The sequence below is a fragment of the Narcine bancroftii genome, chromosome 5, assembly GCF_036971445.1.
Source record: "Narcine bancroftii isolate sNarBan1 chromosome 5, sNarBan1.hap1, whole genome shotgun sequence".
In the NCBI taxonomy this organism is placed as follows: domain Eukaryota; kingdom Metazoa; phylum Chordata; class Chondrichthyes; order Torpediniformes; family Narcinidae; genus Narcine; species Narcine bancroftii.
In genome coordinates this window covers 113,492,039-113,514,353 of record NC_091473.1, presented here as the reverse complement: position 1 = coordinate 113,514,353, position 22,315 = coordinate 113,492,039, and the positions used below count along the sequence as shown (strand labels likewise).

Below are 22,315 nucleotides of genomic sequence, written 5' to 3'. Positions count from 1 at the left end.
ACTTATTTATATAGTTGGACCTTTTGAAATGATAATTTTAAAAGTAGAATTTTTGCTTAAGAAATATTCTTTGATAACATACCTGAGATGTGAAGTTGACAGTGCACTTGAAAATAGGTATATTACCTGGAATTATTTTAATTGTATAGAAATAAGGTTGAGAACAGTTGATGGGTGGCTCACCTGGACGAAGTTCTATTCTGTGAAGTGAAAATGATGTAAAACTGCAAATAAAGCATATTTCTGTGCTGACCATGCAGAATGTTTTTTCAATGGGGGAAGAGTTGCATTGTTTTTTGCTATAGTGTGTTGCAGCATTTGAATTTTTAATAAAGGCAATTTGAAAAACAAAATTGTCTTCTGAAACAATGCAGATTTCTGAATTTCTATTCAGAGATTAATGAATTCTCTGCTGACATGACCTAAAAGATAATTGTGTCACAACAATTTCCTGTGATACATTTGGTTTTGGATAGAATTTCTCAGTTTAACATCTAATTATTTGAATGTTCATTTATTAGTCTTCCTGTTGGGTTCAGTGGTTCCTTTCCTTCTGTTTTATGCATGTGCACTTGCATTCTCTGCAAAGAGTTGTGGCAAATAATGAATGTTAACAGCCAATTGTGTTTCTGGTTCAGGTCAGGGAAATAGATCAATTTTTTGCAAAAGGAGAAAGCAAGTTCTGTGCTTAAAGATTCATTGACTATCAGAACAATACACAATGGACAATTATTCTCCAAATATAGCTTTTGTATTTTCTTGGCGAGCAGCACTCATAACAATAAACTTTGTCTCAAGATTACTTTTAATTTCCTGCAGATAGTGCAAGTAAAATTGAGAGGTGATATTTAGTCAATGCAGCAGTCAATGGAAATTGAAATTCAAATGGTGAGCCAATGTATGGGACAATTGAAAATAAATACAGATTCTAATGAAATAATACAACACAAATGCATTTGTGTGATTCTTTCCAACACTGCTGCATTAAAAGGGGTTTCGTCTGTAAAAAAAAAACCCTTGTTCTTTCATCTGACTGTTGAATGATTTCCCAGTGTTTTTTTCCTCGTGTAAGGACCATATCTTGCACTTACCTGGCAAATGGTGAATTTAACCCCCAATCTGACTGAAATTCATGAGCAATATTGGACTTGCCATTTTCTCTGAAAACAGTTCATGACCAGAAGAACAATCTAAAAAGTAAAGCAAACTCTTTGCCATTCCGAAACTTCTCCACAAGCTCCTTCTCTTGATTTGATATCATCTATTTTAATGTTGGCAGATTGATTCAGACATAATAATACATTAGTCCCTCTTTCCTGTTTACTAAGCAGCTGTGGCTCATACAAGTTAATGATAGTACAGTATTAGAACACTCAGCGGATTCTGTGGTGAAACATTTTGGTCAAAGAAACTGCATCAGAATTAGGTATGTGAAAAAACAAGTTGGTTTGAAGTTGCAGCAATGCATTGGACAGGGGAGATCTTTCTGATAAGGTGAGGCCAGGGTTGCCATGGCAATTGCATGGATGCTGAGGACCTGGTTGATGGCATAATGAGGGCAGTTGAAAGGAAGTAAACAAACGGATATATAAAAACTAGTGCAGATCAAAGTTGTGGCTGAAACTAAAAGGAGGATTGTGGAAATGCTTGGATTAAACATTGTCTTTGAAGAAAGGAAACAGAAGATTTTATAGTTCAATTACATAGAACTGGCTTGTTTTGATAAATGAACAATTTTGTATTGCTTTTTGAATTCTATTCTGTACTGAATTCAATACTTGATCTTGGGAGGAACGAGAAGGACATTGCAGAGTTTGGGGACTGTGAGGCTTAGAAGCTGCGAAGGGAATGAAGTGATCGTCTGGGAGATAGTTCTTGTGGGTTCAGTGGCAAGGTTGAGGTCCTGGTGGAGATGTGTAGTGTCTGTTGGTTGATGTTTGACTTATGTGAGCCTGTAATTAAGGCCGTATTGTACAGGTCTTGTTTTAAGTTGGTGGATAGTTTGAACAAAACTCACGGGTTGAGCATAATTTGGTAATTTGTAGTATACATTAAGAAATAAATGATTCCTTAGTCTAAGCATGCAGTTCAGCTTTTCAGTAAGTGATTTGTGTGTTGGTTGGAAATGGGGTAAAGGAAGAGGAATTTTTGCCATGTGTTTGAAAGACGTGCATGTGAAATTATTTAATTTTTATTTTCTGATCACTCCTGAGTACTTCATGTATTGATTTTGTTTTAATTCTATTATAGTCTATGTAAATAGCTATGACAAGAAGTTGATGAAGCTCAATCAATTTGAATAAATCAATTTTTATTAGTTTTTATAGTACAAGTAGTTTTTAAAAATGGTGGGTTTTTTTACTGTTAATATAATGGTCCTTGAGGCACGAGATTTCAAAAAAATAAAATAATAGGATCTGACATAGTTGTTTGTATTGAGAAAATTGTTAATAATTGTCAATTTCTTACTTAGTTGAACTTTTGTCTGAGGTGTGTGTCTGAGAAAATATGGAAGTTATTTCTGTTGTTCAATTTTTAATGAAAGCAGGTTGAAAGTACCTAAAAAGACTTAAAAGTGGTACTGTGTTCATTAAAAAAAATCTAATTTAATAACTCAAAGTGAAATGATTTTTTAATGATCTTGTTATTAAAATTTTATGACAGTTTTTAGGTTTTTATAGAAACCCACGGCAAATACAGGTACACAATCCTTTATCCAGACATCTAAAATCTGAAAGCTTCATCAAAATCTGGCAAGTGGGGAGAGAGACAGCAGCTCAAGTTGGCGGGAGGGAGGTGTGCAGTGTGAGTCGGGCGGGTGAGGGGTGGAGATGGGCAGCGTGAGTCAGGCGGGTGAGGAGGAGATGGGCAGCGTAAGTCGGGCGGGCGAGGGGGAGACAGGCAACGCGAGTTGGGTGGACGAGGGGGAGACAGGCAGCGCGAGTCGGGTGGGTGAGGGGCGAGACAGGCAGTGTGAGTCGGCTGGGCGAGGAGGAGACAGCAGTGCGAGTTGGACAGGGGGGGGAGACTGGCAATACAAGTCGGGCGCGCAAGGGTGGTGGGGGGGAGAGACTGGCAACGTGACTGGAAGGGGGTGGGGGTAGATAGGCAACACAATTCAGGTGGGTTTAAATCTGGCTTTCCGAAATCTAGAAAAATCTGAAATTTGGGACACATTGTCCCCCAAAGGTTCCAGATAAAGGATTGTGTACCTGTATATTTGAGGATCTAGTATGAGGCTACATCTGTTTCTGATGTCTTTTTTAAATGTTTATGTTTTTATTCCTGTTTCATTTGTGCTGTGTACTAGAACTTTGAGTGTATGTCCCCTGTGGTCTTGGATGTTTGTTCTTTAACAAAGGCAAATGGGTTCTACTTTATCAGACATTTAATTTTGATTTTTTTTTTAAATATTGTGCCTCAGGTTATGCACTTGTTGAATTTGTTTTGTCTTGAATGGGAACCAGCAATAAGCTATTTGGCTCCTTGAACTATTTGATCATCTACTGTATATTTTGGTGGATTAGATGACCCTTGAAGCAACCAACCAGCTCCCCACTATAACCCACCCAGACATTTTACAGTTATAATTGTGGGAGAAAAAAAGAATTGTGGAGCCCGGGGTCCCTGCTCCTGCCCGGGGGGGGGGGGGGGGGGGGCCCGGGGTCCCCGCTCCTGCCCGGGGTGACTTATTCGATGTGGATGGCATGGCATCCCATGTTGAGAATGGAGTCTCCATTGCTGACTCTGGCTGAAGCCAATTCTGAAGACTTGGACCCAGTGATTGGGGTGTTGTAACAAAGTTTGGGTTATTGCTGGAAGGCCTGGACACCTGTCTCCGGCACATTTCTTGCAGCTGCTCTGAGGCGTTGAGAAAATTGGTGGGTTGTCTAATGTGATTGGGGTCCCGTCTTATCTGAAGGTGATCTTGTCTGCCAAAATATACAGTACATCTTGATTTCATTAATCTTTCTTGTAGTAAAGGTTGCTTTATAAATAATAGGATGTCATCAGTTACCACAGGATTACATGTACACATGATTTTTTTTTACCAGTGAGACTTGTATGGATCAATATCATTCTTGTTTGCAAATTTATTGTGAATCTATTGAGTTTGATTTCACAATAAATGAATTAAGTTGAACTCCTTAATGCTCCAGTATATTTTTTATATACCTTGATTTTGTAAATACTCTTTAAATGTAATGTCATTCTGTGCTACCTTTATAAGGCAGCATTACATTTTAAATCATTGTCAAGGTGTGAAGGGATAGTAAACCAAGCCAGATAGATGGAGTTAGAATATGGAACACGTATTCTCATTGAATTGAAATAACCAGTTCATGGGTAGCGGAATGAATTGCCGACCTTGTTCTCTGATGGTACAAAGATGTCGGGACAGTTAGTGTTGAGGAAACAGGGAGTCTGCAGAGGAACTTGGGAGAATGGGCAGAGAAGTGGTCTTTGAAATTCCGCATTGGGAAGTGTATGGTTATGCACATTTTTAGAATGAACGAAGAAGCAGACTATTTTCTAAATGGGGAGAGAATTCAGAAAGCGGAAATCCAAAGGGGTGTGGGAGTCTTCTTGCAGGATTCCCTGGCGGTTAACCATCCGAAGGAAGGCAGACATTTTCTTAGAGCAGATGAGAAATTTCTTCAGCCAGAGGGTGATGAATTTGTAAAATTTATTGCTACAGATGGCTGTGGGTGCCAAGTCGCTGGTATATTTAAAGCTGTGGTTGATAGGTTCTTAATTAGTGAGTTAAAGGTTTTGGGGAGAAGGCAAGAGGATGGGGTTGAGAGGAAAAATACATCTGCAGTGATTCGAATGGTGGAGAAAATTAGATGGACTCAATGGCCTAATTGTGTTCTGACATTTTATGGTCTTGTGCATGGAAACAGCAGGATTCTGAACTCTGTATTTGTGTTATTGTCCTAATGAATTAGAATGTGATCTCATGGACATAATCTTGCTTGAAGCACCACACAGAAAGATGGAAATGTTTTTCTGAAGAGAAAATTTTGAGCTACTGTTTTATAGATACACAAGTTGATTTTTAGTTGCAGCTTGCTATCGGTAAACAATGGACTTCAATTCCTCAGCAATTCCTTTTGAGGGGAGAAGCCATATAACGATGACAGTCGAATATATTCCCACCTAACTCTGCTAACCTACATTCCCATCCATATACATGGCCAACTTCTCCTTAAATGCTAATACAGGTACATGATCCTTTATCCAGACATCTAAAATCCGGAAAGCTCCAAAATCCGGTAAGGGGGGAGAGAGGTGGCCAGTGCTTGGGGGAGACAGCCGGGCTGCCGAGGGACCAGTGCTTGGGGGAGACTGCCGGGCTGCTGAGAGACCAGCGCTTGGGGGAGACGGCCAGGCAACTGGAAGGGGGTGGGGGGTGGATATGGCAACACAATTCGGATGGGCTTTCTAAAATCCGGAACATACTGTCCCTCAAGGGTTCTGGATAAAGGATCATGTACCTGTATTGAGCCTGCCTCTGCCACTTCGTCTGGAAGCTCATTCCACAACTCTCTGAGTAAATAAATTCCCCCTCATGTTTCCTCTCAACATTGACCCCTAACTCTAAATTCAAGTCCTCTCGTTTGTATCCCCCCCCTTTCTTAAAGGAAAAAGCCTCTCTACGTCAACTCTATTTATACCTTTAATAACTTTAAATACCTCAATCAAATTCCCTCTCAACCTTCTCTGCTCAAAAGACTAAAGACCTAACTTATTTAACTTTCCTTATAACATAGATCCTGTAACCCTGGCAACATTCTAGTAAATCTCTGCACTTTCTCCAATTTGTTTATCTTTCCTATACTTTGGTGACCAAAACTGTACACTGTACTCCAAATTTGGCCTCATCAATGCCTTGTACATTTTTAACATAACATCCCAGCTCCTATACTCAGTACTCTGATTTATAAAGGCCAACATACCATAAGCTAGCTTCACCACCCTATCCACATGTGACTTCACCTTTAGGGAACTAGGTACCATTATTCTTAGATCCGTCTGCTCTACAGCATTCTTCAATGGCTTACCATTCACCATGTATGTCCTATTTTGATTAGCTCTACCAAAATGTAACACTATGTGGCGACCCACTTACCAGCAAGTGAACCGGCTCCTGAATTGCCAGGTGTGCTGTGCAAAACACAGGAAATTGACCTGCATCCAACACAGGTTTTTATCTGAGCTGATGTCATCACTGATGGTGTCACTTCCTGTCCATAAGCAGTAATGCATATAAGCCTAGCATGCAAGCTTGGAGGTGTCAGTCTTGCACTAGATTCCACAGCATGTACATCAACTTCCTCGTGTATACATCAACTCGACAATGTGTTCAGTGATTCCACTGTGTGCACTGACATTTATAGTGGCTCAGTATAGAATACTTTGCTATAACCTCACACTTGTCTACATTAAACTTCATTTGCAGTCTTTCAGCCCATTCTTCTAACTGGCCTAAATTCCTTTGAAAGCTTTGAAACCCTTCTTCTCTAAACACAGCTCCACCTATCTTAGAATCATCTGCATATTAACTCATCCAATTTACCTCCCCATCATCCAGATTATTAATGCATATGACAGACAGTAATGAACCCAATACTGAGTCCTAAGGCATACCACTAGTCATCTGCTTCCAATCTGACAGTTATCTTCCACTACTCGCTGACATCTCCCATTCAACCATTGTTGAATCTATTTTATTACTTCATTGTTAATACCTAATGATTGAACCTTCCTAACTAAGCTTCCCTGAGGAACCTTATTAAAGGCCTTACGAAAGACCATATATACAACATCCACTGCCTTATCCTCATCAACTTTCCTAGTAACCTCCTCAAAAAATTCAATAAGATTTGTCAAACATGATCTTCCCCTCACAAATCCATGTTGTCTGTTTCTAATCAAACCCTGCCTATCCAAATGTTTATATATACCATCTCTAAGAATACTTTCCATCAACTTACCCACCACTGATGTCAAACTTGCAGGCCTATAATTACTAGATTTACTACTAGCACTTTTTTAAAACAAAGGAACTACATGAGTTGCCCTTCAATCCTCTGGCATCATTCCTGTTACTAATGAAATTTTAAATATCTCTATCAAACCCCCTACTATTTCTACACTAACCACCCTCAAGGTCCTAGGGAATATCTAGTCAGGGCTTGGAGACATCCATCTTTATTTCCTTAAAAGCACCTGTACTTCCTCTTCTTTATCATTGTTCCATAACTTCCCTACTTATTTCCTTTACTTTACACAGATCAATATCCTTCTCCTTAGTAAATACTGAAGAAAAAAAACTGTTCAAGATCTCCCCATCTCTTTTGGCTCGCTGCATAGCTGTCGATTCTCATACTCTAAAGGACCAATTTTATCCCTCACTATCCTTTTGGTCCTAATATATCTGTAGAAACCCTTTGAATTTATTTTCATAGACTTCTTGGTAGGGGAACATTTTGGTGATGGTGACTCTAGCCTCCTCACCTTTAAGCAAAGCTGTGGACAAAGATAGTAAACAAAATGGTATTTATTTGGGTAAGGGCTAATTATGATGGGATGAGGCAGGAAATGAGGAGAGTAAATTGGGAACAGATGTTCTTGGGAAAAGTACAGAAGTAATATGGAGGATGTTTAAGGTGTTTAAGATGTTTAAGGTGTTTAAGTTGTTTAATATGAGGTTCTGAATAGGTTTGACCCTCTGGTAGGATTGGGGAAATGTTGACAAAAGAGGTGAAACAGTTAGCGAGGAGGAAGAAGGAAGCATACTCAAGGTTAGGAAGCAAAAGACAAGAAAGCAGGAAAGGCTCATGAGAATTGTATGGTAGCCAGGAAGGAACTTAAGAAGTTACTTGGGAGAGCTAAAAGGGATCATGACTTGGCCTTGGCAAGTAAAATTAAGAACCCCCCCCAAGACCTCTTGTACATACGCAAAGAATGGAACGATGATGAGAGTAAAGTTTGGGGTGCTTATGGATAAAGGAGGCAACATGTGCTGGGAGGCAAAGGAGGTGGGGAAGATCCTAAATGAATACTTCAGTGCTCACTAGGAAGAGGTATTTTGGTCAGTATAGAACAAGCTTATGTGCTGGATTATGATGAAGTGTGGATCATAAAAACATTAGGATTGATGAATCCATGGCAATAACCTTTGTATTCTCCCTGGCCACAGAGAGGGATTGGAGAATGGCATATGCTTTTTAAAAAAAAAGGTAATGGTGAGAACCCTGGGAATTGTAAACTAGTGAGTCTTGCATAGGTGGTGGGCAAACTTTGGTGGGGATTCTTTGGGACAGGATTGACAAGTATGTAGAGAAGTATAGTTTTCTCTGGGATAGTCAACATGGCTTTATGATCGGTAGTTTGTGCCTCACAAGTCTCATTGAGTTTTTTTAAGTAACAAAAAAAATTGATGAAGGCAGGGTGGAATATGGATTTTAGTAAGGCATTTGGCAAGGACCCCCGTGATAGACCCATTTAGAAACCATGAGGCATGGGATCCATGGAACCTTGGCTGTGTGGAATTAGAATGAGCTTGCCTGCAGAAAGCAGAGAGTAGTAGTCAATGGAGCATCTTCTGCCTAGAAGATGGTGATTAGTGGAGTTCCACAGGTATCTGGGGCCCCCTGTTCTATATTTTCAATCTTTTTTAAAATAATAAATACAGTACCATAAAGGAAAGGGACCAAAACTGAAAATACAATATCACAAATACAATATCACAAGTTATCTTTGGCTTGGCTTCGCGGACGAAGATTTATGGAGGGGGTAAAAAGTCCACGTCAGCTGCAGGCTCGTTTGTGGCTGACAAGTCCGATGCGGGACAGGCAGACACGATTGCAGCGGTTGCAGGGGAAAATTGGTGGGTTGGGGTTGGGTGTTGGGTTTTTCCTCCTTTGCCTTTTGTCAGTGAGGTAGGCTCTGCGGTCTTCTTCAAAGGAGGTTGCTGCCCGCCAAACTGTGAGGCGCCAAGATGCACGGTTTGAGGCGATATCAGCCCACTGGCGGTGGTCAATGTGGCAGGCACCAAGAGATTTCTTTAGGCAGTCCTTGTACCTTTTCTTTGGTGCACCTCTGTCACGGTGGCCAGTGGAGAGCTCGCCATATAACACGATCTTGGGAAGGCGATGGTCCTCCATTCTGGAGACGTGACCCATCCAGCGCAGCTGGATCTTCAGCAGCGTGGACTCGATGCTGTCGACCTCTGCCATCTCGAGTACTTCGACGTTAGGGATGTAAGCGCTCCAATGGATGTTGAGGATGGAGCGGAGACAACGCTGGTGGAAGCGTTCTAGGAGCCTATTTTGAAAAGAGAAAGCTAACAAAAAAGATCTGAGCAGCTTATCCTGAGGGTTACATACAGTGAATCAAAAAACAAAAGACTTATCTCATGTGAAAAAGTGAGTACATATAATCACATTACAAACATTTGCATCAAATGAAAGTAAAACAAAACGTCACCATGTATTTTTAAATTTCACTGATGCATCAAATACGTGATATCTAATTTTTTCTAAATATTAACATGACATAAGATGAGAGAACCATTGAAACACTGTTGGAAATCTAGAGTCTTTCCATTTGAATAAGATGGCTCTTCTAGCCAACAATATAGAGAAGGCCACAGCCCGTTGCGCAGGTACAGAAAAACCCCTATGTCTGGTTCAGTAATCCCAAAAAAGCGGTTATTGGATTGGTTGTAGCTCCACCTGAAAAACAGTTGAAAAGCTATTAAAAATTTCATTCCAATAGATATCTAAGGATGGACAAGACTAAAATATATGTCAATGTAGCAATATCAGATTTGCACCTGTCACAAGTAGGGTTAATATTAGAAAAGAAACAAGCCAACTTATCTTTGCACCTCTTTGAATTGGATTAATGAATGTTGGGCACATATTGAAGATGTATTCACCAGTTTAAGGATCTTGCCCCATAGATCCCCTGTTCTTTATGATTTTTATTAATGACCTGGACGAAGATGTAAAGGGATGAGTCAGTAAGTTTACAGATGAAGTTACAGTTGGAGGTGCTGTGGATAGTATAAAAGATTGTCTGTTACAACAGAATATAGACAGGATGCGAAACCATCTCGGCTGCACCATTTCATCAGATGCAAGGATCGACAATGAGATAGACAACAGACTCGCCAAGGCAAAAAGCGCCTTTGGAAGACTACACAAAAGAGTCTGGAAAAACAACCAACTGAAAAACCTCACAAAGATAAGCGTATACAGAGCCGTTGTCATACCCACACTCCTGTTCGGCTCCGAATCATGGGTCCTCTACCGGCACCACCTACGGCTCCTAGAACGCTTCCACCAGCGTTGTCTCCGCTCCATCCTCAACATCCATTGGAGCGCTCACACCCCTAACGTCGAGGTACTCGAGATGGCAGAGGTCGACAGCATCGAGTCCACGCTGCTGAAGATCCAGCTGCGCTGGATGGGTCACGTCTCCAGAATGGAGGACCATCGCCTTCCCAAGATCGTATTATATGGCGAGCTCTCCACTGGCCACCGTGACAGAGGTGCACCAAAGAAAAGGTACAAGGACTGCCTAAAGAAATCTCTTGGTGCCTGCCACATTGACCACCGCCAGTGGGCTGATAACGCCTCAAACCGTGCATCTTGGCGCCTCACAGTTTGGCGGGCAGCAGCCTCCTTTGAAGAAGACCGCAGAGCCCACCTCACTGACAAAAGGCAAAGGAGGAAAAACCCAACACCCAACCCCAACCAACCAATTTTCCCTTGCAACCGCTGCAATCGTGTCTGCCTGTCCCGCATCGGACTGGTCAGCCACAAACGAGCCTGCAGCTGACGTGGACTTTTTACCCCCTCCATAAATCTTCGTCCGCGAAGCCAAGCCAAAGAAAGAGACAGGATGCAGAGTTGGGTGGAAAAGTGGTAGATGGAGTTCAATCCAGATAGTATGGAGTGCTGCATTTTGGAGATTCAAAGCTGAAGGCAGAGCACACAGTAATGGTCAGATACTTAGCGTGGCAGAAATGAGGGACCTTGGGGTCCAAATCCATAGATCTGGCAAGGTTACTATGCAGGTTGTCCAGCTAGTTAAGAAGGCTTCTGATGTGCTGGGCTTCTTTAGTGGGGTTGAGTTCATGAGTTGTGAGATAATATTGCAAGTATATTTAAAAAAAACTCTGGTTTAACACACTTGGAATATCATGTTCAGTTCTGGCTGCCTCATTATAGAAACGATGTGAAAGCAATGGAGAGGGTGCAGGGGAAATTTCCCAAAATGTTGCTTGGTTTAGAGAATATGACTTGTGAGGCAAGATTGACAGAACTCCGGCTTTTCACTTTGGGGCAGAGAAGGATGACAGGTGATTATAATGATAAGATTGTGGACAGCCAGCACATTTTTCCTGGGGCGAGACTAGCAAGCACCAAGGTAAGGGGAGGAAAGTTTAGGGGAAATGTCGGGTAGGTTTTATTTTTACACGGATTAGTGGGTGCCTAGAATTGATTGCCAGGGTTGGTGGTGGAGGCTGGTACAAAAGGGACATTTAAAAGACTCTTAGACAGGCACATGGATGCAAGAAAAATGGAAAGTAATGTGTGTGAGGTCAAGAAGGTTTTGTTAATTAGCTTTATATTGGTTGGCACAACATCGTGGGCCAAAGGGCCTGTACTGTGCTGTAAAGTTATGTTTTGTTTTATGTTTAAATTGGTGGTGGAGTCAGGGGGGAAGAAGGCAGAAGAAATTTCACAGGACAATTTGAGTCCTTGGATAACGGGAAGAGGAGTGAATATAAGGCAGGTGCATCTCCTGCACCTGTGTGCGTAACTCCTATGAGAATTGGCATGTGTATTGGAGATTGAAGCTGCAAATTGCAGAAGGAATGGTATTTTGGAATGTTGAGAAGGAGGGCAAGGACAAAAGTGTCTAATGGAGAGTAGTCTGAGGCGAACCCTATCCTTGCTCTGGAATGTGTGGGGCTGGTGGTTATGAAGGCAGAATAAAGTAGATCAGCTGTGAGTTTGAAAATTTGAAGGGGGAGCTTCAGTTAATGAGAAAGGATTGCATCTCAGAATCAATGATGTGGAAGGTCTCATCAGAACAGAAATGAACAAAATTAAGAAGCTGAAAGGAAGTATAACACTGAGAAAATGTTGCAGGAAAGCATTTTTACAGGAATCCACTTTCATGGTCACTAACGTTGCTGATTATTCATTCATTTGTCAAGGGATTTTGAAACAAGTGTTAGAACCTCAAAATTTTATGACTGGCCCACTTGATAGCAATGAGGAATGAACTATGCTCTTCATACAGCAATAGAACTTTTGTTCCTGTAAATGATCTGAATCAATTTGAAATTTTTTTGAGGTTAACTTTTATTTTCATATGCAGTCATCATGTGAGCAAACAAACAAAATGCATAGTGTCAGAAATAAAACTTCTCACACATGAGTCTCTTTAAAACTTATGACACGACAAGCTTTATTTACAAGTCTGCAGAGTTGGACTCAACTGGCTTCTCACCAGTTAAGCCCCGATACATACAGTGCATTGATTTTTATACCCTTGTTGTTTGCCCTTCCCCTACTTATTAATACTGTTTTAATTGGTTAGTATTGCAAAAGCATTCTAAGTACAACTGCATTTTTAATTATCACGTTCGTTACGTACGCTGCGAACTCTACATACACTAAATTCTGTTTCTCACCCTTCTTATCAATCTTTTGTCTCCTGCATGTCTCTCACTATGACCATGGAAAGATATGTTTAAAAAAACATATCCAGCTGAACCTTTTGTCCTTGGCTGCTAGTAAGCTCCCTGTCCGTTCTGGCTTCCCTTTTTATGATTAATCATCACATTTTAACTTAAGCCATTTTAACCTAAATTCTCTATATATAACACATAGTTGCACAGTAGATGTATACAGCGCATCGATCTATCTTGTTCGAATTCTGCTCCTAGAAGCATCAGAGATTTGAGCACCCTATTAACCTTATTCTAACCAATATTCAGTCATCTCTATATTTAACCATACACTTCTTCATATGCCCATTGTGACACTTTCAAGCTGAAAAAGGAGGGTCAGATCACTGTGTCAACACTATATATGTACTTGTATACAATCACAATCTCAACTGTATACATTACTTCAATTACATGTGGAGTGCGCTGCCGGTTTGAAATTAAAAAAAAAAATCTGGCTGTGCATTAGTGAGTTTAAAATAAAAGCAGGTAAATTTTCTGTTGTAATCTGTCAATTTTAAGGCATGTTGCTGAATAGTTCAGCCCTCTTTCTAATTTGTACCTTCCAACTAATTCCTTTGCCAGAAATCTTCTATCTGTATTCTCTCATTATTTATCCTTCTAATTTGGCAAGTGAGTTTGTGTTTTCTGTCTGAGATACTTGATTAGAAGTTGAAGTTAATATTTATTATACAGTAAAGTGCTTTAAATAGAAAGCGGCTTGTGAAATGACTTTAAGCTATAAAAAGGATTTTGATTTGTTTTAGTTTCTATTTGAACACTACTGTTTTTCATTCACTCTAACAATAGCAGATTTGAATTTAGCTTCAAAGTATGCAAGTGGGAGTAAACACAGGGTAATATTCCCATTGGTATTGAGAAGTCAATTGCTGATAAAGCAAGATCATTCTCCCATGGCAGTCATGTTCATAGTGTTTTCACATAGCTTGCCAATTGTGAAATCCTGACAGTGACACGTCTTTTTTCATCATTCCTGATGGGAAATGTTAAACCTCAGCACGACCTCTTGTGGAATAATGTTGACTTGCATATTTTAAACAAATATATTTAATTGAATTAATTTGAGCTGCAAATACAAAAATGTTCAGGGACTAGGAATATAGGATTTAAGTTTGAGAAAATAGAGTTATTTGGAGTTGCATTTCACCTAGCCATGCCTTGTAATGTTAATATTAAAACTGAAGAAAAAGACAGCTATTTACAATGGCTTGTGTACACACAGAATAGAGGAAATATTTCTTCTATTTTAGATATGAGGAATTCGTATTACTTGATTGCGAACCAAAGCAATGCTTATCACTATGTAAAAGTAGACTAGATCTTGTGCATTGAATTGCTAAATATCTTTTTTTTTAACCATTCAGTGCGAGTCCAAATAAGATTCTGGATGCTAAAATGTGAAAGTCACATTGGCTGAAATCTTTGGAATGGATCGAAATAAAAGAAATTCAATAGCGGGTATACCTTCAAGACACGAACGATTGGAAGATTTTGATGGCAGCAGAGAAGGTGGTGGCTTTGGTCAGTCAACAACGTTATTTCCTTCATCCTACAGAGCCTTGAGTAGTGCTGTCTCCAGACTTACTAGGCTTGATGACTTCTTCTGTGAAAAAATTGGATCTGGATTTTTTTCTGAAGTCTACAAGGTCAGCACATGGTTACTCACAAGCTATAAAAAAAATTGACAAATATGATTTTAAAAACTTTGTATTTTTTTTGGTTTTTACTGTTAACATCACCCTTTGGGATTTGGAGAGGTGAGGAGAGCACTAATCTATTGTGCAATTTATTCAAGCAAAATGAAATCTGGCTTTATTAATGAAATGTATTGAAAATGCATGGTTAATAGCTTGTTACGACTATTCACTGAGGAATCTCATTTGGATTGCTGCTTTCCCCTCCTACTGTGTTGTAATTTGGCCAGTTTTACTCTGCTGCTTAGTTAATTAATAAAATTGCCCAATACAGTTCATTTTGCCATTTCTGCTTTTAGTTTAAATCTTTTGGTTTACAGAGCAAATTAACAGCTGGTCTGATTGGGAGTAAGTTGATTTTACAAATATAAAATATTGTGGTTCAGGTTGTATCTCTCTAATCTGGCACTCTGTGGTCTGGCAACTCCTGTGGTCTGGAACATTTTGAATCTTTTTAAATCTTTTTTAAGTTTCAGATTAATAAACACAAGAATGATACAGAGAGATCGAGATTGCATTAACAATGGTTAACATATACAAACACAGACATTGAGCAACATGTATAAACTGAGCCTTCAAATCTCTTAAAGGCCAAACATGAAAATGAATCAAATTTTATTACAAAAATATCCCCATAACTAAGAAACAAAATGAAAAAAATAAAATAAAAGCTGGGTATCATGTTTCAGCAGTTGAACAATGAATTTGTGGTTAATTCCACTCCTCTACACGGACAAAAAATGTTGAAAAGGATTCAGAAAGGATCAACATCATATGAAAATGTTGAATAAATGGCCTCCATGCTTTTTTCAAATTTAACCAAAAGGTCAATAGTACTACTGCTAATTTTTTTCTAAATTTAAACATGCTATAGTTTGGGAAAATCATTGTTTTCCATTGTAAGTGGTTTAGGGTCTTTCTATTTGAGTAGAATGGATCTTCTGGCTATTAAGTTACAAATGCAAACATTTTGAATCTGCTGCCATTGGTTTGTGGATCTGTGGCGCTGTTTGCAGTGCTAATGTGCCAAAATCTGTTTACAATGTTGCCGAGTGTTTTGGTGATACATCCCTGTTAATTTCTTATATACAGCCCTTCAGGATGTCTTCCAAGATGGTACTAGTGCTAATAAGCGTTCCCTTAGGGGTCAATTTCTGTTTTCTGGCATTTTCTGGCAAAGGCCAGGTCCATTGTCGCCGGATTAAAGAGGCATAACCCTGTAGTTGATAAATCGATCAAGGAACAGAAATTGGTTACGCTGTAAACTATATAACCCAAATGAAGGATCTATTAATAGTTTCCACTTCAATTGTCTTTTTTTTCATCATGAAAATTAAAGTCATGAAAGTTGTAGAAGTAGCTAGAAGATGAATGATCACATCTTTTGTTTAATCATACTTCTGTTCATTTGGAATTCAATTTGATGAAGCCTCCCACCAATCATGACTAACCATGTTAACTTCAATGTAGAAGTTTGCTGCTCAGTTAAGCATTAGTTTCATGAGAAACTTGGCATATGTGTAACATAATTAGTATAGGTGTTTCTGGAAAAGTTTGGATGAACTTTTGAACTAGTAACAAAAGTATCATGTGAGTTGGTCAATAGTCAATAGCCATTCCAGCAAAATTCTGAAGGTCTGAATTCTCTTGTTTGAATTTTAACTCTCCAAAGGTTTCAGGTTAATTTGATCTGTAAAATATGCAGGTAACTTGTTCCATTTATTCTGTTAACTACTTTGAAATGTTTCACAAGCAGCAGGACTGCATTTTTATGTTGAGACGATTGTCTGTTTTGTACTTTGATACACTTCGGACCACTTTTCAACAAGTTAATTTTCTTTGCATGATGATAAAAATAACCATAAATGCAAATTTTGTCTACTTGCAAAAATAGAATTTGTGAAACAGGATAAGCTAGATAATCATAAAAGCATTTTAAATGAGCTATTCTGAACTAAATTTGAACTAAATTATAAAATAAAATATGTTTTCACCTTCCTATTGATCATTCCTGAGAATACCTTGGGCTATTGGAAGAATGTTTTGCAACATTGTAATTAATCTTCAGCCAGAGGTTGGTGAATCTGTGGAATTTGTTGCCACAGATAGTTGTTGAGGCCAAGTTATTAGGTATATTTAAAGCAGAGATTGATAACCTTTAGCTGCTTTCACACTAGCAGCCCACTAAATTGGCCATTCAGTGTCCTGGGATAGGAATAGTGAGGTTTGTCTTTTCTTATTTGACCACTCCTAACTGGGACACTGAATGCTTTTGCACTTGCAAGGAGCCATCCCAGGGGTTAGGACTGTTTTACCTTCTGCTGATGATGTCATGACGCATCGAGCGATGGTGAACCTGCCCCAAATCCTGATCAATGTATTATGATCTTGTATTTGAACAAAATTAATCATGCATAATTCTAACATAATTAAGCTTTATGTACAGCAGAGTATGAGCCCTTCAGCCCCTGTTGTTGTGCTGACCTATAAAAACCTTTATAAGGGACAGTGGGAAAATGCTACCAATAAATAGCAATAGTGGACAATTTTTAAACAGGGTGGGAAAGTTGGTAGCACTGTAGTGCTCCATTTATATAGCAGGGGAAAGTTTATAACTACGTACAATTTGTAAATACTGTGGGGGGGGGGGGGGGAAGTGATGGCTGACCTGTCCTCCCAGAATTCCATGTGGCAGTGAAAGGGCTGTATGCCCAGCTGCATGCACAGACCATTCATGGAGGGGTTTCTCATCTATGAAGTCCGATCTGCCATTGCTTTTTCCCATGGTCTTTATAAATTGTGTGCTATAGTGCTACCAACTTTCCTACGCTGTTTAAAAATTGTCTGCTATTTATTTCCCCTCTTTCTCTCCCCCACTGCGACTTTCCCACGGCAAAGTTTATACCTTCATTTTAATCTTCTTTCTTGAAGTTCCTGCACTCAAGCAGGGTCATTTCAATCCCACAATGCAATTACCAGTTTCACACTTGCCTGATTGCAAGGCTGGTGTTTGGAGATGCCGGAAACTGTACTTGGGGTCGAGGCCATCAATCCCAGTGTAAAATGACATAATCTGACTCCAGCGTTGAGCTGATTTTGCTTTCACACTAGAAAGGCTGATTGGTGGTTCACATGCAAGTGTGAAAGGGGTTTTTGACAGTATAATCAAGACTTGTGGGGAGAAGGCTGGAAAATTGGGTTGAGAGGTAAAATGTGTCAGCCCAGAAGCAGATCCTCTGGACCGAGTTTCCTAACTCTGCTCCAACATCTTTCATCTCATGCTAAATTGTCTGAATTGGTTGGCTGCTTCTCGTGATGTTGAACTGATATTTAATGTTATCTCTCTTTATTTCAGTAAGGTAATAATTGTGAAAATTCGTAATGAGAAAAATACCAATATAAACATTGCCTTGTTCTTTCACTTTTGCAGCTAAAATCTAAGGTTTTGCAAGGCACTTATGAGAAAGCAAATACTTTAATGTACAAGAACTTCAGATGAAACATGCACTGAAGTTTGATCGTTCAGCAAATGGGACACAATGATGACCAGGGAGTATGTTAGGAACAAATGCTTTTCTTAGTTTATGAGAGAATATGTTCTAGTTCATTTAAAACACTTCTAACAGAATTAGGAAAGGTGGTCCTGTCTGTCATTTATGGATCTTGATTTGCACTATTCATTTGTATATATAGTTGTCTTCTTTGTGTTCCTATCTTCAAAGTGTCTGCTATTTTAACCTTTGAGAACATTATTGTGATGTACCAAGGCACTACAGGAATCTACAAAAAATACTTCTCTGAAGAACAGTGTGTTTAGGATTTTTCAGTTATACAAGTTGAGGTTGCTCCTGTCCATAAACTTACTATGTAGTTTATTGTTTAATGGTAATTTCTAAGCAATTTAAATTATTACAGGTGCGTCACAAAACATCAGGGCAAGTAATGGCACTGAAGATGAACAAAATGATCAGTAACAGAGCAAACATGCTGCGGGAGGTGCAATTAATGAATCGTCTATCTCATCCCAACATTCTCAGGTAAGCGGTGACCAGCACAAAAGATGAAAATTTACATTGGCAAAAAGTAAACCATTTATTTGGTTTTATTCCCTTGAAAACTTGCAAGTTTCAGATTATTCCCATCTTCCCTCAAAATTTCTCTTGTTGACTATTTCAGTATTTAATGGGAATAATGAAAAGCTGGATATTTGGGAAATTGTTTACATTGGTAATCCTTCCATAGTGCACATGTATGTGCCTGAAGTAAAACAGAAAAATCTGTAGACACCTTGGTTGAAGTAAGGTCAGCAGGTCAAACAGTGTCCTTTATATAACAAAAATAAAAATACATAACCAATGTTTCAGACTTGAGCCCTTTATCAAGGTAGGATACCTTGATAAATAACTTTGTAGTATTATGAAATACTGAGGAGGACAAAGCAAGCACAGAACAAAATGAAATGAGAAGTGCAGTCTTATTTCAAATTTAAGAACTCGGAACAGCAGTAAGCCATCTGCCCTGTTGAGCCTGCACACCCATTTAATAGGATTATGGCTGATTTGGCCTTGGACTCTGCTTCACCCATCTGCCTTTTCCCCAGAACTCTTAATTCCCCTACTATGCAAAAACCTATCGAACTATTGTCTTAAATTTAATGAGGTAGCTTTGACCTGAGACAGCTATTCTCAGCCTTTTTTTTCTGGCTATAGCCCCCTTAGGACTCTGATCAAAGTTTATTGAACCCCTTCGCTGTGAAGCAATCAAGTTTGGTTGGTTTCTTTTGTACTGAGTAAATTGGAAAAAAATAAATAAATATTTTATGATTTCAGTCCTTTGAATGGTACCCTTGAAGAATGGCTCATCCAGGGGATGCAGTTCTTCTCATCCCATTCTAAGTCTCTTTTGAATCTTGATCTTGGTTCTCATCTCACCTACCAATAGAAACAGCTTTTCTGCCTCTATCTTGTCCATCATAATTTTATACTTTTGTAAATCCCTTTATTAATTTGAATTTCAGTGAGTATGGCCTGAGTGCATAAATCTCACCTGATAGGCTAACCCCCTCATCTCAAGATTCAACCTGAATCTGGTCTGAACTGCCTCAAAAATCAATGATCTTTTCTCCAGTAAGGAGATCTGAGCATCTTACAGTCCTCCAGGTGTGGCATCACCAGTACCTTGTAAGTTTCATCGGAATCCTCTTTGCTCTTAAATTTGATCCATCCAGTAATGAATACAAACATTGCGTCTCCCTTCACCTGTTACACTTGAAGATCAACTTTTTGGGATTCATTGACAAGCTTTCTCAAGTCCCTCTGGATAACAGCATGCTGCAATCTTTCACTATTTAAATAATCTTATCTTCTATTTTTCCTTATAAAGCAGGTGACCTTGTATTCACCAATGTTTTTCTCCATTTGCCCACTCATTTAACCCATCGATGTCTCTCTGCAGATTCTGCACAATTTGCTTTTCCTCTCGAATGGTATCGTTATATGTGCAGATCACCAAATACAAGGGGTCATCTTTCAAGGAACCACCTTCAGTTTAGCTATAGTAAACTTTTACCATCCATTTTTATATTTTGTACTAGTCTACTTTCATTATCTCTCCTTTTATTGCTTGTTCAGTGGTTCTTTGTTGCTTTTTAAAGTATCCCAACGATTCAAGTCCAGTTTATTATCATCTGATTGCACGAGTCCAACAGCCCGATGAAACAGCATTTCCCAGTCCGTGGTGGCAAATACACGGACACACAACCAGACATAATACACATACAGACAAACAATACATATGCAAGATAAGTATTCATATAGACAAGTAAATAAGTATTGTTTTGTGAATATGAGAGCCTTGGATGGTTAGTGTGAGCAGTTACTTTGGTTGTTCAACAAATCTTGGCGACTTTGTATGAATGAACTTTTAGTTTGATGATTTCCTTTGTTCTTGCTTATCATCCAATTGTCCAAGTACAACCCAATGAAACAGCATTCTCTGGTCCTTGGTGCAAGAACATGCAAACACTCATGCAGACCTAACGCATACAGACAAACTATGTATATGCAGTTCATGTATACTTAAATAAAGATAAATATTGTTGAATAAATAGTTGAGTCTCAGGGTTTGTATGAGCAGTTCATCAGTTGTTCAGCAGTCTCACTGCCTGTGGGAAGAAGCTATTTCTTAGCCTGGTGGTTCTGTCTCTGATAATCCTACATCTCTTTCCTGATGGGAGTAGCTGGAAAATGCTGCGTGCAGGGTGGTAGGCGTCCTCACTGATGTCGCTAGCCATCTTTAGACAGCGATCCTGGTAAATCGTGTTGATGGGGAGGAGGGAGACACCAGTGATCCTCTGCTGCTCTTCTGGTCCTGTGAATTTTCCTCCGATGTGATTGCTTTACAGAAGTTGTACCACATTGTGATGAAGCCAGCCAGGGTGTTTTTGATAGAGCTCCTGCAGAAAGATGGCAGGATGGTGGCTGGTGGCCTTTAGTCTTTATATTCGCTTACCTCTGTCTTTCAGCATGGATTCCATTCCCCTGTTAGTTCTAAATATCCCCAACAGCACAAACTATTCCCACCCACCCTCCCCACTCCCTCAGCACATATAATTCTAGTCTTTCCTGGGGTAGACTGTCTGGTTTTATTGCCCCAGAAATCTGAAACTGTCTCTTCTGTGCCACTGCTGAAGCCACATATTTCTACTTGCACTAGCATGTGGCATACATAATAATCCTGAGATTATTACCTTTTGAGGTCCTACTTTTCATTTATTCTCCTAGCTCCCTAAATTCAGCTTGTTGGACTTGGCCCTGATTTATTCCCCCCCCACCCACACCCCCCTTATATCATTGGTACCTCCATGCACCTTGGTAACTGCTGTTCACCCTTTCCTTCCAGAATGCTCTGCAGCTGCTCAGAGATATCCCTGACCCTTGCACCAGAAAGCAGCACACTAACTGAGAGAAATAAAACAAAAGTCTGCAGACACTGTGGTTTTAGTAAAAACAGAATGTTGGAGAAACTCAGCAGGTCAAACAGCGTACTTTATACAACAAAGATAGATACATATCCAACAATTTGGGCTTGAGCCCTTCATCAAGGTACCTTAGGCAACCAGTAGCACTTGGACTTGACAGCAACCTCTCTCATAAATGGTACTCCATGAGTTCTTGCCTGCCTTAATATTGATCTGACATTAATCAGCACTTATCTCAGCCTCCTTATCTCTCCTGATGGTGCCCTCCTGTGGAAACAACTTCCCTGTTTGTCTATTCCTTTCATAGTTTTGTTTCTGTAGGATCTCCTCGCATTCTTCTAAATTCCAACTTCAGTCCTCTGTGACTTGATCTCTCCTCGTAGATTTGCCACCTCATCCTTGGAATCAACCTGGTGAAACTTCTCTGCACTGCCTCAAGGGTCAATATATCATTTCTCAAGTAAGGAGACCAGAATTGCTCACAGACAATACAAACTCATCAATACTCTGTACATTTGTAGCAGAATATCCCTCCATTTCAATTCAATCCCTCTGGCATGGTAGGCCATTTGTTTCCTTGAATTCCGGTTGCACCTATAAACCAACCTTTTGGGATTCATGCCCAAGAACATTTTCAGTTAAATTAACTTATTATGGATTTTTTTTGGCAAATCATAAAGATGGCTAGCCTATGTGGAAACTATCATTGTCTGAACGATGCGACCATGCTGGACCAATACCCCATTTCGCATATACAGGACTTTACAGCCAACTTGCACAGCGCCAGAGTTTTCTCGAAGGTCGACCTGGTACGGGGGTACCATCAAATCCTGGTCCACTGCAATGATATCATCACCCCTTTCA

At 39.5% G+C, this 22,315-nt stretch overlaps 1 protein-coding gene across 5 annotated transcripts in view; it reads left to right on the top strand.

Moving 5' to 3' along the window:
- Positions 1-22,315, top strand: part of tesk2 (testis associated actin remodelling kinase 2) — a 76,678-nt gene that overhangs the window by 5,655 nt on the left and 48,708 nt on the right. For 2 of the 5 annotated variants that reach the window (XM_069938799.1, XM_069938798.1), the window contains exons 2-3: positions 14,143-14,424; positions 18,388-18,509. In XM_069938799.1, the coding sequence (XP_069794900.1) occupies positions 14,206-14,424; positions 18,388-18,509 (341 nt within the window). In that variant the 5' untranslated portion in view covers positions 14,143-14,205. Of the gene's footprint in view, positions 1-14,142; positions 14,425-17,902; positions 18,026-18,387; positions 18,510-22,315 lie in introns of those variants that run through there. The other 3 variants (XM_069938801.1, XM_069938800.1, XM_069938802.1) reach the window with 3 other exon arrangements.